The following is a 17690-nucleotide window of genomic DNA, read 5'->3' as shown; positions in this document are numbered from 1 at the left end:
AAAAGGATTTGAGAAAAAGCCTTAATGCGGGATACTTAGAATGATCAGGTAAAAGAGAGGGCAGTGTGATGATGTTCTTGAAAGAATGTCACCAATTACTAGGCAGGAGAAGACTATAGATGCACCTAGGGAAACAAACATTTCCCTCTGTTCTTTAGAGAATTGACTGGTGCCTTCCCTGAAGGAAACATGAGCTGGGCTTAGGGAGATTTAACAAATATTAAGGGGAAGAAAAACCCTTCATATGTCAATCTGCAGCTCAGTTATGCAAATGCATAAAGATACAGGCCATATAAGGTGCCTGCCTCTGTGCCTGTGTTCTGTGTACCTGCATGTATGCACACATACATGTCTGCATGCATCTGCGTATGTATGTATACAGGTGTTCTATGTGTGTGTGTGTGCACGTGTGTGTGTGCACAGGACTCAGGCACAGCGAGTGAGCGCACTTTTCACCCAGAAGAGAATCCCAGGCTGATATGTACCCCAGCGCTGATGTTCACCAGCTTTGGCATCTTGGCCAAGTCCTCACATTGTTTTCCTGAATCTCACTCTCCTTATCTATCAAATGGCATGTGTAATACTACAAAACAAAAAGGTCAACCAGTGTTTTTAGTCACCTAGCCTTTTTAGTAATTAAACTGAACTGACTGCCTTTCCACAAAATTTGGTTCTATTTTATCGTAGAATATTCAAGAAGTTTGCCTCTCAAATAACCAACTGTGCTATCCCAATGCACAGACAGTCCTTGTGAAAATACGCGTTGCCTTGATCAATCCTTATAGCAACTCCATGAGTGAGGAACAGTTTTCTCCACTTTACACACGAGGGGACTGAGATTTAGAGGGGAAGGAATCTGCCTAGAGTCACCCAGGGAGTTTTTGGAGGTCTGGGACACAAATCCACATCTTACTCCAAAGCCAGGCTTGCCATCACTCTGTCCTTCACCTCACCACCGCCCAAGGCTGCTGGAAAGAACAACAGTGTGCTGGCTGTGGAACGGGCACTGGCATCCTGGTTCTCTTTACCCAGCTAACCTTTGCCCTCTTCCCTGAAACATCTGTTTCTCCCTCGTAGCCCAGCTGGTCCACAGTTTCTTAAAGCCAACCCTCCATTCTGCCCTAGCCGAGACACTAGAAAGATGGCGGCACTGGGGGAAATTCAAACCAGACACACAGTGAGTGCTGGCTTCCCTTGGAAATACATCGGCTGCCACATCTTAAAGCACCCGATTGGGCTTCCCTGGTGGCGCAGTGGATGAGGGTTCGCCTGCCGATGCAGGGGACGCGGGTTCGTGCCCCGGTCCGGGAAGATCCCACATGGCACGGAGCGGCTGCGCCCGTGAGCCATGGCCGCTGAGCCTGCGCGTCCGGAGCCTGTGCTCCGCAACGGGAGAGGCCACAACAGTGAGAGGCCCGCGTACCGCAAAAAAAAAAAAAAAAAAGCACCTGATGGTACTAGACTTGCCTTGTAAATTTCTGACAGGCATTTCACTGCTGCAGGCTACCGCTCCTGGTATTCTACGCAGGGAAAGACAGAAGGAGAACTGCCAGGACATGACTATATAATCCCTTCCTAATCCCTTGAGTCTCGTAAGTCCTTTAACTCTTCAAATATTGAACTATAAGAACTTGGTTTACAGAAACATTATGGTCATAGGAGGCCCAGGGACTGAGCTATGAAATTCAGAGAAGACAGGAGGACCAAAAGACAGCCAGGGGGTTACCTTGAAATTAGCTTAAATATAATCAGTGGGAAACAGAAGCAAAATCCTATTTATAAAATTATTACTTTTGCTTAGCAAGATAGATCGTCTCAATTTTGCACAGAAAATTGCACAGGAAAAAGCCTCCCAGTAGAGACATTTAAAAGCAATTTAACATTTTTAATAAGGCAACTCTTTCTGATTCTCAACTATTTAGCCATGAAATCTTAAAATCCAATGAAAGTCTGTTTTCAAGAAATACTGCTTTACAAATTGTATTGTCTACTTAAAAACCCAAGAATAGTAACATTCTTTAGAGACTTAAATTTAATCGTAATGACAACAACTAAGCTTCCTAACTGCCCTTCATGTAATTTAATGGCTATAAGCTATGGGTTTGCTTCTCTGATATTTTGTCTCAAAATTGTAAAGAAGATCAATTTTACCCAGCAGCCTGCAAATTTCTGAGCCATTTTGTCTTGTTCCCAAGCAGTCACTTAGAAACATAAAACAGAATATATTGCATGATCAATAAGAACCTTTGAGAGGTTTGGCATTTCATTCATGAACCGTTCTTCAAAGGATCTGAGTGGGAGTTACTCCCATCATGTAAGTGCTGAAACCATGGCACCAGGAGAGGTGACAAGGCCAGCGTCACTCCATGAGCCAGATGGGAGGAGCAATTTTCCTCACTTGGAAATGTCTCGCTCTTAAGGGCAGTGGACAGCACATTGGACTAGTATTTGGTAGATCAGGGCTCTGGGCTATACCTTCCAAAGGCAAGTTGCCTTGCTGAGGCTCAGATTCTTCCTCCAGAAGGTCAGGATGATCATAATACTGACCTCATGAGATTTCGAGAGCATTTGATTCAACATAAGAAAGTACTGGCCAACCAAAATCTTCCCCTTTAAAGTAAGAACGTCTTAGCATCTTTAGAGTTGTTTCTCTGTATACCTATTCTAACCAGGAGCAAATACACAACTTTGTTTGTAGCATAATCACTCTTGCTGTTTAAAACCACCCTTTTCCATTGCCATAGACTGGACATAAAATGTTTACCTTGGTCCCTGAAAGTTATAAAAATGTGTGAATGAACCAACACAAACCACTCCACGGCTAGAAAAGCAAATTCAGCAACGACGTGTCTATGGATGGCGTCTTTTTGGCTACCATCCAATGCAGCCTCTATGCACACTTCCTGTCTCCCTCCATGGCTTTGTTGTTCTCCATGACTAGCTCACCATCGTACAGACACCTTATTTGACTTCTTGCTTATTTTACTTATTTGCTGTCTCCTGCAATTAGATGGTAAGCTTCATGCAGGGTTATTTGTCTTTTTCATTCACTGCCATATCCTTCTCAGCAAGAGCAATGAATGATTGACATATAGAAAAATGAATGAATGAGGTCCAGCTCGTGACCATCATACAAATACTCATATATCTGCAGTCAAAGGAAACCTGGAAACTATTAGAAATGGTCTGTTAAGGCTTGTGCTGCTTTTAGTGTTTCAATTCTAGTATGTCAAGGCCCATAAAATAATTTGTTTTTTTTTTTTTTTTTTTGCAGTACGCGGGCCTCTCACTGCTGTGGCCTCTCCCGTTGTGGAGCACAGGCTCTGGACGCGCAGGCTCAGCGGCCGTGGCTCACAGGCCCAGCCGCTCCGTGGCATGTGGGATCCTCCCGGATCGGGGCACGAACCCGCGTCCCCGGCATCGGCAGGCGGGCTCCCAACCACCACGCCACAAGGGAAGCCCTGGTTATTTTTTAATATTTTCTACCACTGGCCTTGTCAACAGTTTCTTATTCAAGTTATCTTTGTCCCTTTAGTTTTTGTTCTCTCTACGAAGAAGGAATATAGCTCACGCCTCAGGTATTAATCTTAGATTTATAGAAAAAATACAAGCCATAATGAGGGAGTACTATAGACTGAATATTTGTGTCCCTCCCAAATTCATATGTTGAAACCTAATTCTCAATATGATGGTTATATAGAGGTGGGGCCTTTGGAAGATGCTTAGATCATGAGGGCAAAGTCCTCATCAATGGGATTAATGCCCTTATAAAAGAGACCTTGGAGAGCTCCCTCATCCCTTCCCCTATGTGGGGACAGAGTGAGAAGCTTATGAGACAGGAAGCAGGCTCTCACCAGGCGCCAAATCTACCAGGGCCTTCATCTTGGACTTCCAGCCTTTAGAACTGCCAGAAATAAGTTTCTGTAGTTTACAAGTCACCCAGTCTGTGGTATTTTGTCATAGCAGTCCAAAAGGACTGAGACACGGAGTCCCCACCTCCATTGGAACTTATGTGTACATTTCAAATCTACTCCCCTAAGCAATTACTCATCATTTACTGTTCATAAATTTCCACTGTATACTCTATTGCAAGAAACCAAAGTGTGATTATTAACAGCACTAATAATAAACAGGCACAAACGTTTTTTATCACCCTCTGTTCCCACAGTACTTGGGAGATCTGTCAAATTATTCTGTGGCAGATTGGAAAGAGGGGGTTGTGTTAGAAGTCATGACCCAACCGCTAGTGACACTGTTTCCATATTTTCCAGTCTGGGAAACACTAGTTAGAAAATTCTAGTTTTATTCATTAGCTGCAAGAGTAGAAAATGAGCCTGCGGTGATCTTTAAAGAGAAAGAACCAGTGGAAATAAAACAGAAGAACTGAAAACCAGAAAATCCCATGAGAGTGTTGCTTTCCTGAATCGTTGAAAGGGGCTTTCCTCCGCCTTTTTACAATCACACAGAGAGTGGACAAGGTTTGGTGACACAGAAAAGGGATACTTCTTTCTGAATTTAATTTCCTCAAGTGTCTGGCTCCTTGAGTTTGCAACCCTCTTCATTTTATAGGATCTTCCTAAATAAAACTCTGCACTTTGCTTGTATAGGAAGAAACAGAATGTGATTCTATTTTCACTTCCAGAGCCATTGCAAACACTTATTTGTTAGATGTTGTTGAAGAGAGTGAAAAATGATGTAGATGATGGTGGTGAAGTGTCTTAAGGTCACCCTGTCCCACCTATGATTTTGATGGTTCCTTTCTGACCTGCACTTCGTCACTTCTCCTGCTCTCAGGGAATTTTCCAGATAAAACTCTGTGATTGGCTATCCACGAGTAAGAGACACAGTAGGCTTTAAATTTATCTTGTCTATTTCCAGAGAGAAAGACGCAATGTAGACAGAGAAGGATGTCCTGTTTGAAGACATTTGCTTCATCTTAGAAAGTCTAAATTCGTCCCCAAAATGTGCATATACATTACAAATACATTTATTTCTCTTTTAATTTTATCATGGAGAGTCTTTGGTGCTTTGACCTAGACCAAGTGGTGACGGCAGGAAAAGAAAGCTTGGGACATTATCATTTATAATATGCAGAGAAAAGCACTCACCAGCACTGACAGTGATCGCTTCGATAAACTGCTCTCTCCAGCTGTTTGTTCCAACCACGAGGGCTAGGTTTGTCTTCTTAATAAGTTTGTCCACGGTACTCTAGAGAGGTTGAAAAGAATCAGAAAATAATTGTCGGGTTGGTTAAGGCCTCGGGAAATCTCAGACCTTGATGATTTTAAAACCCCCGAGTTATCTAAAGGGTAGCAGGTGTTAGGCTCAGAGCAACAGTATTGACATCAAACGCTGTTACGATTATGCAAACAAGCATCGTCCTTTCTTGGAAACATCCTGAAATGGAAACTTCTTCATAGCAAATACAAGCCTCCTTCACTGCCTAATAGCCAAGGAAGAAGAGCCTCACCGGTTACAACTGAGGATGTTGCAAAAGCCCATCCCTTCCCCTCGGACGCTTCATGAACTTGCTTCTCTCCTGGCTTCATCTAGAGTATGTGTCTGCAACTGAATTAACCTAGGTCCTGCTCAGCACTACCTATCGGTGGATAACTGGAAGCGGCAGAGAGATTACGAAACTAAAACCTGTTCTTACTATACTTTTGTTGATCAATGAAATGCAGCCAGACAGCAAAGCCTCAAGGCTGCTGCTGTATGATCATTAATAAATGGATTTTTCTTTGGCTACTGGTTTTGTCAGCCTGGTGGCTGGTAGAGAATTCATCTCACCTGACTCCTGCGGCAAACAAGAAAAGACAAAAACGGTCCATTTGTATGGTTCAGGGCAAACTGCAATGACCTTGCACTGAATCTCCCCCTGCTTTACTAGCTCTGAGCCTCTTATTTTTCTTTTTCTTTAAGACCTTGTTTAGGCACTTGCTTCTGTACAATTAGCACTCTTAGCTTTCCAAATGAATGTCAGTTCATGGAACCGCAGAAGCAGTCAAGCGTTCACAAGAAAACTAAGTGAGCAGATGCACCCAAAGTGCTACCACAAATCACAGCAATTACAGGGAGAAGGGTCACTTCCGGAACGGGGAGCTGTTCTTCCCAGAGAGACGACCACACCGACTTGTCCACGACATGCCCCACCCTTACTGTCAGAGCATCCTCGAATTCCCACTTATTGCAAAGAGTCAGAAAACACGTATTATGTGTCTTAGGTCAAAATCTGTACATGTTTAGTGCAGTGTCCCTGAATTGACTAAGGGTTGAGAGAGCGTGTTATTAGCTAACCGGGAGGAAGGAAAATGTGATCCCAGGGGCCCGTGCAGAAGGCCAAAGCTACATCAGAATGTCAAGTGTGTTAGTTCAACCGTCACTGCAACTGACTTGAAACACTGAGATGATAATAAACATGAAAGGGCCCATCTCCAACTGGCCCACTCTGTATTTTCAACATCATCCTTTGCTAGATTGTTTGTCCTTATGGTGGTGACGTTTCGGCCTCTAGCTTTGTGTCTAGAACTGCTAGTGCCACTGATAATAGCTGTAACCATCAGGGCTCTTGGCCGCCATAGGCAGAGGCACATGACAAGCATCTGACTTTTCTCTGGACTTGGCCAATCTCATCAAGCACTCTGAGTGTCTCGGTTGATGCCAATTCAAAGTTCTTGTTTTTTTTTGTTTTTTTTTTTTGCGGTACGCGGGCCTCTCACTGTTGTGGCCTCTCCCGTTGTGGAGCACAGGCTCTGGACGCGCAGGCTCAGCGGCCATGGCTCACGGGTCCAGCCGCTCCGCGGCATGTGGGATCTTCCCGGACCTGGGCACGAACCCGTGTCCCCTGCATCGGCAGGCGGACTCTCAACCACTGTGCCACCAGGGAAGCCCCCGTGTAGAATGTAACAAGAAATAACCTTGACTTTTCCTAAATGTGATGGAAACTTGGGGCAGGTCTCTCCAAGGAAGCCCTCTTTACTCTAAAGCCAAGGCAGAGAATCCCACTTACTGGGGGATAAATAATTGAAGAGTGAAACTGCTCTAACAGTTTAACACAGACTCGCCTCAGAAAATCTCTCTGAAGAACAAAGTTTTAAGATAAACTAAACTTAAAATGTATATTATAAAATGTATATATGTATATATAATGTATATATATAAAACCTCGGGTAGATTGTAAACTTTAGTTCATGATAACCCTGGCAGAATATGAGACAGCCTGGGCTCTTCCCTGGACTTAATTTACATATGTGTCCTCTCTTGACCTATAGGAGGAGAGGAGTGAATAGGAGAGGACCTATAGGAGGAGAGGAGGAATTTGAAATTTGATCCTTGAACTTTGCCAGGGACACTGACCTGGAGGTTTCCTACATGTCAGTCATTAGGTCTTCACGGTGCTAGTCTGTAGCAATAGTTTTAACCTCACTCTCAGGCATGGGTGTTAGAAACGTCCAGCCCTTGGTCACAACATAGTAAACAAGAACCCAGTGGGCAAAGCAGACTCGGACATTGTGGGGTATCAGCCAGATTTGGGTCTTTAATGCAGTTCTGAGGGCTTTGAACAATTTCTTTAAAACGGCTATGGTCTAGAAAAAATTTCCTAAACAAATAATATGAAATCAACATTGATGCTAGAGGGCACTTCAGAAACATGCCCCAAGGTACCCTTCAGTGTTACCAGTAACTGTCCTGATGAACTTTGAGCAGATGGGAGGAAAACAGTCTATGGAAGATATTCTAGGAAGATAAGTACCCCAAACAACTGGACTTATGGAGAGAGACTTGGTTGACTTTCAAATGCTCGGATCATTGGAGTGGTTACCAGAGAGAGCTTTGGACACAAGAAAACTTTTATGCCTAGAAGACTGTGCCCTGCCATACCCTTCCTACAGGAAGTGACCGTGATTTCTCTTCCTGGTCATGGGTGCATGGAAGGGGAGTGCTCGTGGTGGTCCCGTGGGGAAGAGGGCATACAATCATTCCCCATGAGAGTCCTGGGAGGGGTGGGGGACAAGCGTTTACGGAAAATGCCAAGCTGTAGAATCTCTGTTGTTGCAAGTGGCACCACGCCCTCTGGTTCCAGGTGAAAAGAGGGTGCATGACGAAGAGTGAAGATGGAGACGGGAACAGACTGGTCCACAGAAATGGACAGTCTCAGATATCCGTGCCTCAGGAATCTCAGGGAACTTGTGCATATACCAGTCAAGTGTGTGCAGCGAGCCAGGTTCTGGATGAAACGCCAGGTGGGCTCTGATGGTGGGGGTCTGCCTAGAAAGCACTAGTCCCAGGGTCTGCCCTGCTCTTTCTTTCTGTGGGAATGAATGAGAGGAGTTAACACATACATCCACAGTGGCCTGAAGGGGAAAGTTTAATTGTGTTGTTTATCTTTTAAATGCCACTTTAATTTGCAAAGACATTTTTCTTTCCACCTGTCACCTCTCAGGCACCTTCATTTGTGAACTAAATTAGAAAAATACTGAACGGGCCCAGCAAAAGGTAAAGAAGCCACTACTGTGAAAACTCCAGATATGATCCTGAGGCTTTTAGGTTGGTGACCTGATTCTCCCTTTGGGAATTTTCATTCTGGTTTTCCAAACAGGAGCAGAATCTGCTTTAAAAAAAATAAGTGGGGAAAATGCTGCTGTGCTCTGGCTTGTCGTTCGGGAAAACCAGAGAGAGGCTGCTCCTTTTCATGTCCCACTACAGAATGCAGGTGCGGCTCTCCCGGGGGCTTCTAGGTGTGAGGACCACGTGAGTGAAAAGGGATGGGAGCTGGGGCAGGGGCCGAGGGAGCAGCTAAGGGTGGTCCAAAAGGTTCATTTCAAAGTCCTAAGCTCATCCTAAGGCCCATCTGCTTACCTTCTGAAAAATGACTTTCCTCATCTAGAGACCTGGAAATCCAATTTCATCAGCCCAGTTATAAACCCTCCAGTTACGGGCACTCTGCCTTCAGTTTGTTGATTGTGCTCAAGTGTCCTAAGATCTTAAGAAGGTGACTACATGATATACGAGAGCTCGTCAATGGCATGTTCCACAGGGAAAGCTTACCATCCTTCCTCCAAAACAAAAGCCTCATTTTCAGCAGTGTCAAGCCTTTGCTTCTACTAGATTGATTAGCTTTTTCAAACAAAGCACCGTTTCTTCCACACATAACAGTCTCTTGGAATCCATCTTTGCCTCTTCCTTGCTATCCAAAGCCCTCCCTTTAGGGTGCCTCTGACCTTGCACAGTGATGTGTGCCACCCACCAGACCCTGGTTCTTACACCGTTTAGTTTATAGGATCTCTTGTTTCCCTAGCAACTCGCGAATCCCATTTCTGCTCTAAAGGCCTCTCCATCAACGAGCCAGTTCCTGAAATTACATCTGCCTCTCGTACAGCATAGACAGACGCTATGAACCGTCTTGGTGCAGAGATGGGCCTGGCCTCCCTGGTGGGCAATGCTGGTGCGCGTACCTTGAACTCATAGGATTCTTCAATGATCACTTCCAGCCTGGTGTGCTCTCCCAGAATGGGACGCCCCATTTCTGCAATGCGCCTCTCCTCCTCTTCTTTGCTGGTCAGCGGCTGCTTGTCATCATATTCCTCTGTGAAAGGGAAGGGCAAGAGAGTGAGAACGCATTCAAATTTATTTGGAAATCCCTGGATCCTGCTACAAGAAAACCAAGAAGGAAGGAAGCCCTGATGACCTACTGAAAGCCCCTGGGGTGGTGCCGTAAGGCTGGAGGGGAGACAGACGCTTGTTGTGTGGGGCAGTGATCACTCTGACGGCAAGTGATCATAATATCCCACAACCTAAGCACCTGCCAAAGGGCAGATCAAGAAGAGCAACTTATAGGGCCATGTCACTGGTAAAGACTCTGTCCACATGTTGTCTGCGTTGAGGGAATCACCCAGCTGTCCCCTGGGACACTGGCTCACCTGGCTGTCTGTACACATCCTTTTAGCACATGACCAAGAGGAAACAAAATTAAAGTTCCAGAGCGACTCAAGGAATGTAACTCTGGCCTCCTCTTCTCCACTTTCTAGAGGCAAAGAAAATGGCCCAGGGCCAAAGAGACGATAGATGGGAAATTCTGATCTTAGCCTCTCACTTGCCAAGAGCCCCTGCTGCAAGTTAAGAAGCAAAACATCCACGAATTCCACGGGTCAGTAAGACACCTGCGCTCCAGAGCTGCCTCCCTCTGGTGCAAAGCTGAGATGGGTTGGGAGGACCCTGACCATGTTAACGTTAAAGGAAACAGGGAGAGCGAGGGTGAGGCCTTTGGGAAATTCATACTTACTCACCATGGGGGCATGATTATTTCCGGAACCACCATGTAGCTTACAATCCAGGAGAGGCTAGTGGGTGCTCAGAAAATGCTAATGGACTTGAGAGTCCATTAATGAGGGGGAGCTCACAGTTGGGTCCTCTCTGTGTGAAGGTCATTAGGATAAATCCCAGACTGAAAAGGCCACGCACATGTGAAGGACAAACAGTACTCCTGTAACCACTCAGCCTCCTGTCCTCAGGCTCACGATGCTGGAACAAGACAGGCCACTTCCCCTCACAGTCAAGCTGAATGGACCTCATCTCCAAGGAAGTAGTCTTGGTGGTACAGAAAGACCACAGCCCTGACGCCCTTGCTTCTAGAGCCTTCCAGGCAAACTGCCTGCAACGGGAGCCTGTTGACTGAGGAGAGATGAGGAAGGGAGGGACTTCTAGCCCAGGCTCCTTGCCTTTTGCATTTAGGCATCAACTATTGCAGGAGTCCACATCTCCCATCTCATCCCACCCATACATGGCTTCCCTCTGCTGAGGGACCCTGCCTTGGTGGCTTCATTTGATGCTCTAGCAAATGATGCAGAAGACTAGTTCCTAGGCCAGTTGTTGATTACTGAGCCATGGAGCAGTTGGGCTAGAGGCACTGCTAGCATTTTACATACGAAGTGTCAAAACCAAGCAAAAGGCAAAAGCAGAAGGTAGCATATCAAAGAATTCTTTATTATGTATTCAATAGTGTCTTCCTAAAAATATATTTCAGAATCTGCTTTCCTACCCCCAGTAATTACAGGGCCCCAAAGAAATTCGAAGAAGACTAAAAATAAGAGATTTTGGACTAGCCAAAGTCTGCTAAGTGTTAGCAGATGCAAAAGAGAGGTGCAAGTAGATTACTTTTAATGGTAAAAGTTATAATATTTCTCAGAGTAGGCTTGGGAAGTTATGACCCAAGGGAAGGCAAAGGTTTTTGATTGGTGTCCCCATGATTTGCCCTTGAAATTAAGTGTGTAGAGTCAAGGGGGTGAGCTGAGGTATGTGAAGTCCCATTTATCCAATGCTCAAACCAATCATATTTTGATTCCCACTGCTTTCTGATCTTAAGCCCAGGAAAATGTTATTAGAGTTTTCGTAGGAGCAGGTTATATTAGTGTCTTTGTTCATAACCCTGGCTGAACATGGATATTTTGGAGACTTAGTCAAATAAGAATTATTTTTCCAGAAGAAAAACTATTACAACTTAGATTTTAATTTGAATTACAAAGCCATTTGGGGGAGAATATTTATTATGTCCCCCTTTTAATAGTTTACTTATAAATGGGAAGTTGCTTTTAATGGCATTCAAGTCAATTTAGGTAAAAAGAATAGAGAAATTATGAAAGAAAGGTGATGCGGTGGCATTGTTGAAAGCTGCATTTCACAAAATGAAATGATTTGGAACATGGTATTAAATGAATGGACATGGTAGTAAATGAAACCAAATCACATAGTGAGTGAAAAGGTTATTCCCTTTTTAATCCTCCTTTAGTCCTTATGATGAAGAAGTTTGGTAACTAGTTCTTGACATTAGGGTTTCTACCATTTATGGAAGAGAAAATAGTTTTCAGGCATAGAGCATTTGACTGCATTGAGCTAGAAGTAATAACTTTTTTCATTCTAAAAATTTTAACCTTACTTTCTCTATGTGATAAATACTAGCTTTCTATTAGTGTTAGTAACTTAAAGTTTTTTTTTTTTAAGCAAATCTAGTGAAGTAAAAACATGAGGCAAAAAATTGCATGAAGTAAATAATAGCATAGTTGGTATGCGGCCTAAGGAAATATTGTAAAAGAGGTATGCGAAAGAACAAAATTTTAGGAATTAATGTCTTAACAGATTTCATACTAACCTAAAGAAAAGCAGGAACCTTGTTTCTATCACTTTCTACATTCTTGCTCCAAGCTAGACTTGAATTTAATGCCACACTTTATTCCACTGTCTACCCATCTGGAAAACCTTCCCCATTTTCATCTAGCTAAATCCTACTTACCTTTCAAAACCCTACCTCTTCTCGCATGAAATATCCCTCAATTGACCTATTTAGGAATGACCACTCTAACTTTAAATTCTGAATATTTGTTGTGTGTACATATTAAACGTGGACACTTCTAATATACTACTTTTTAATATTTAAACTACCTTTACATACAGATATCCAACGTGTAAACTTACCAAGATAGAACAATATGTCTCATTGCTCTTTGGATTTTCCTCATATCCCTCAGAGCCTATTACTATGTATGGAAAGTAGTAGGTGCCCAATAAGTATTTGTCATGTGACTGTCCAACTCACTGTTAGACAAGCCTCTTCTTTGCTCTATGCATATAGTAAAGACCATTTGTTCATTTCACACGTCATTGCACTCCTACACTATGTCAGCATACTGAGGCCCCTCCCACCCCGCCTCTTTTTCCAGGAACTCATGGTCTAGTGGGAAGTGAGGCATATAGATGGGACAACTTCTAGTACAGCAAGGTAGGGGCTGAAGGTCCAGGGTCAGGGAGTAGCTCCCTCTGACCAAAGGAGTCAGGGAAGGCTTCAGGAAAGAGGAGATATTTGAAATTGGCCTTGAAGCATGTATAGGAGCTTGCCAGGTGAAGGTGGTGGGAAGGCTGGCTAGGAGGTAGTAGAGGAAGGAGGGGCATTCCAGGCAGAAAGAAGTCAAAGCACAAAGGCCTAGTGTCATGGTAGGGTCAGGGATATTTTCACTTAATAAACATCGTGAACATTTAAGAGATAATTATACTTATATGTAACTGAGAGAAGACAGCTGGATAAATCCTTTTATTGCTCTATAATGATACAGATAAATTAGTATTTGTGATCCAGATTTTTGAAACTGGCAAAGAAGAGAGCTAAGCTTATTTTTTTAAAGTGACTTCTCTTTAGGTATCTTTTATCGAATAGGAAATCGTTTAACGGCACATTTTTTGATCACCTATTTTTTTTTCACTTTGAGTGCTGGATCAGATGCAGTTCATTTTACTGTGGCCAAGTCAGTCTCATTTCCTTATTTATGCATATGCTGTGCTTTTAGTTCTGCTTCTCAGGTAGAGGAAATTCTCTGTGTAATCCTGTTTATCTGTATATGTACATATATATGTACATATTTTTAAACTCATCATATTTTATTGAGAAGTTGATAATAAATTATATAACATCATGGTCTTAACCAACCAACCCAACTTAAAGATCAAATGCATAATTAACGGCCATGGTTAAAATCAGTATTGACAGGACAGAAAACAATGCTGTGATGAAATCATTGGTAGGGGTCCTCCCTTCCCCTGAGTAATTGATTTTGCAAATGACACATCACAATAGCTAATAGGTACCAGGGATCTGGGAAAAGCAGAATTATGAAAAAGCTGCTGTTAATGCTTTCTTGATCAGGCTGCATTTTGAAGCCTCATCACCGTAGGAGATGAAGGGCTGAGAACACGAATCTCTATTAGAAAACAATACAACCCACATGGAGATCTGCACCCGAGGAGCTACTGTGGATATTCTTGAATGCATTTGCAATTTTTTGTCTCAACAAACAATGTAAAATTTGGAAATGGGTACAAGGCCAGTGGTGGGACAATTTGCTTGTGGTTATTTTAATCCTTCACTCAGATCTGTGTTGACACGTCTGAGAGCGGAGATCTCTTTTTCAGCACCTGGCTGGTCTGTTTGATTAGAACCTAAAGAGACTGGTACTTTATTTCCATGAGGAATATTCTGGAACAACTCTGCAGTCAGGGCTGCATGATTACTGAATGGGGGTGTGGGATGCGAGAACGAGCAAAGTCTTACTGCGGCAGGCAGAAGTGTTTCTGCAGCCATGACCAGCGATGGGCGATGGTGACAACTGAAGAGTGAGTATCCGTGTCCTTATCCAGAGTCTTGGTAACTTAAGGCAAGGGGCTCACACCCGGGCTCTAATCCTACAGTCGATCTGGGATAGCTTTGTCATCCTTTAGTCACCCTGTCAATGTTCCCCTCTGGAGAAACCCCACAGATGTACTGTCATCTGTGCATATTTGGCTAACATCATGTTGCCTGGCGGAAGGAAAGGCAGACTCTGGGAAGAGAGACAGCTTGCTTTTAAAGACATTTCATGACATTTGCAATGAAAGACCCATGTTGAAGAAGCGAGATTTGCAAGACATCTGGAGTATACTGAAACTTGAGAGGCTACTGGACTCAATCTTCTCTATAGGCCCATGCTTCCCCCTCCACCATGCGTCCCGTCCTGGGCCGATGTGGTGTCTTGTTGCTGACTCATCATACCCCCAACTGCAGAGAAGCCACGGCATTGTGTAGCAATGCTTTAGAGGTAATGGGGGTGAATTGTGTCACTTTAATGTCGAAAGACCGAAAGAACCCTTGAAGGCAATTAAACTGTGGTTTTCAAGGACCGTGATGAAATGAGTACCTGTGATGGTGATTATAGTAGAGGGGATCGGATGTTCTCTAGCATGAACTTTCCTGAAGACAGGTTGGCCTGGCAAAAGGACAGGCAGAAAGTCAGCAGACTGGATTGCACTGGTTTGCCAGAAGAGCTTTGTGGAATTAGTAAGCTGAATGTCACGCCCAGATGCACCCAGTGCAAGCAATGTTAGTTTGGGGACTGAGTGGTCAGAGGTCACTGTTATGTAGGTTGAAGAAGTGAGCAAGTAAATAAATGGGGCAGGTGTTCTAGGAGTCCAATCAGATTGTGTGAATAAAGCACACACCCCACAGCAGGGGTGCAGCCAGATTCCTGCAGGTGTCTGAGATGGAGTATCCATGCCCGTCAAGTTCCTGCTTCCAGAGGCATCACGGAACAATGAAAGGCACTCGGTGTGATGACAGGTAGCCTCGTGGTGCCAACAACATGGCCTTAAGTAGGCCATTTCTCCAGTTACCCCATGTGTGAAATGGAGATAATAGTGCCTGCTCTGTCCATATCACAGGTCTGTGTGAGGGTCAAGGAACATAACATCAGGGAACATGCTTATTTGTTTCCTTGGCAGTCTGAATGGGAGAAGGTTGTACACACTGGCAGGTTTTACAAGGGTTCACCATTGTCACAGTGACTGGCTGGATTACCTAGTTTAGGGTTTTCATGAAACTCCTGGTTCAACTGACTACCTGCTTTTCGCTTCTACCAAGAGATCCTGGAACTGACCTGGAATCATGAGATTGGGATTCTGCAAATTCTGCCATATGCTTTCCATCTAAACTTGGGCAAGGTGTTTCTTTTCTCTGGGATTCAGTTTTCTCAATTGTACAACGAAGGCAAACTTGAAGGGGATTTGTTTCTCTAACCTATATACTGGAGTGACTAAAGTGTGTTTAACTGTCGGAATTTTCATAGCTTGGCTTCCTTAAAAAGCCATGTGCATTATGAAGACTCACGTGATGAGTGTAATATGATTGGAAGAGTAACTTTTATTTATTATTATTATTTTTCTTTTTTTGCGGTACGCGGGCCTCTCACTGTTGTGGCCTCTCCCGCTGCGGAGCACAGGCTCCGGACGTGCAGGCTCAGCGGCCATGGCTCACGGGCCCAGCCGCTCCGCGGCATGTGGGATCTTCCCGGACCGGGGCACGAACCCGTGTCCCCTGCATTGGCAGGCGGACTCTCAACCACTGCGCCACCAGGGAAGCCCCGGGAAGAGTAACTTTTAAAAAGGTATACTGACTGTTACATACTTTTAATTAATTAGGGAACTTTTTTGCTGCCTGTTTGGGGACAGAAACATGCCTCTATCTTTCCAAATTGAGCCAGAATACTTAATTTTGTTAAAAATATCCAAATTAATGTACTCTAGTTTCCCCCTTTTGGGGTCCTCCTCATTTTTCATTTGACTGAAATTCATACTGATGGCATTTCAGAGACATAGCGAGGCTTTGGATCGAAAAGGGATTGAGATGCAGGTAGGAATATACAAGTTGGGAGAAAGGAGCTAAAAGTGCTGGGTTAAAGTAGTCATCACATGGCCTTGGACTTAAAGTTAGAGGGCCGGGCTCTGAGCCCTGGATGGGTGACTGGAGTAGACTGATCATCTTTGAACCTTCATTTCTTCTCCTATAAGTGAGAACAAAAGATCTTATTCCATAAGGTTGAGGATTAAATGATATAATGAATAAGAAATACTTTCCAAATTCTAATGAGCTATAATGTATAGGGGGTTATCATGTTATGTGCCTGGAGGGTCAAGGGGGAATTACATCACAGGTCCCAACAAGGGCCTTTCAATGAGGCAAAGTCTGAGAGCAACAGGTGAAGATTTGCAAATTCCAAAAGCACCTCCAGCATTTAATGTCCATCACTAATGACACCTCTGAAATAGAGGTACTGGGTTGTGGACCAAATGACTTTTTCGATTTCCATATATCCTGCTTCAACTTTAGATTTTCACACTTAGCTGCACAAGACTGCATAAAAGCTGCAGGCAAAGTCCAAGAGTTAGATTAATTTTCCTTTACTGCCCCTGCGTCTCAAAGCGTTGACTTCAAAGCCTCAAACTGACTTCAAAGAAAAGCTCTCCAGGGCTTACAGCTGGTTTTCACTGTGTAGACCTAAATTTTAGAACTTTCCCCAGAGGCATCTATAGAGAGTGGATCCCAGGCACTCTGGCCTGGTTCTGGAGAAGAAGGATCATGTAAAGTGAGAGGAACAGGCCAATGTGGAAATTCCCAGAGGGTTCTGCAACTTTCTCTCATTTTAACTGCATCAATTTCAGGTTTTGGGAAGAGGTGGTAAAAGAGAAAAATTGCTATTGAAGATTAAGGTTCAAGCTATAAGAAAGAGCTTAATGAAGTACATGAAATAATAGAAAACCTTTGAAAGAAGTGATTCTGTCCTCTTGGATGCGTGACGTGTCCGAGACAGAAAATGTTGGACGTTACTGGTGGGGTATTCTAGAACTTGAAACGAACAATTTCTGAGAAAAGAAAATTAGGGTCCCATTACCTAGTTACTAAAAAGGAAGATGTTTCAATGGAAGGAAGGCCCTAAAAGCAAACTCCTGACATATTCAATGATAAAACAGGAAGCTATCCAAACACATAAATGCGTTTTAACAAGGCATTCTACCACTAAAGGTTTTTAGTTAAGGTCTCATTATCAGGCTGCATAGGGCTGAGGGAGCTGTAGATACTATACTATTCCTCAAATGGTTGACTTTTTTTTTTTTTAATTACTTCAAGGAAGCCATGAAGACTGGCTTGCCAAATTTCTACCTTCCTCAAAGCTCACAAGGATCATTAACTTACTGGGTGATAGAATCAGAATATTTCCAAAAAGATTTCAATAAGTTAAAATGATGGGATGAAAAAAGGAAGATTAAAGTTTTAAAAGTAAATGTAAATTCCTTCACTCGGATTCAAAAACAGCATATTTGGCAGTGCAGAATTTGGA

General features: G+C 43.5%; 1 protein-coding gene across 4 annotated transcripts in view; it reads right to left on the bottom strand.

Moving 5' to 3' along the window:
• SLC8A1 (solute carrier family 8 member A1) overlaps window positions 1-17690 on the bottom strand; it is a 344765-nt gene that overhangs the window by 61634 nt on the left and 265441 nt on the right. For 3 of the 4 annotated variants that reach the window (XM_029231461.1, XM_029231462.1, XM_029231463.1), the window contains 2 exons: window positions 9456-9586; window positions 5109-5208 (listed from right to left, as the gene is read on the bottom strand). In XM_029231461.1, the coding sequence (XP_029087294.1) occupies window positions 5109-5208; window positions 9456-9586 (231 nt within the window). Of the gene's footprint in view, window positions 1-5108; window positions 5209-9455; window positions 9587-14717; window positions 14787-17690 lie in introns of all 4 variants that reach the window. The other variant, XM_029231460.1, reaches the window with a different exon arrangement.

The sequence above is a fragment of the Monodon monoceros genome, unplaced genomic scaffold (genome assembly GCF_005190385.1).
Source record: "Monodon monoceros isolate NGI ecotype Baffin Bay Population unplaced genomic scaffold, NGI_Narwhal_1 Super_Scaffold_19, whole genome shotgun sequence".
Taxonomy (NCBI): Eukaryota; Metazoa; Chordata; class Mammalia; order Artiodactyla; family Monodontidae; genus Monodon; species Monodon monoceros.
This window is presented reverse-complemented; position numbering and strand designations above follow the sequence as displayed.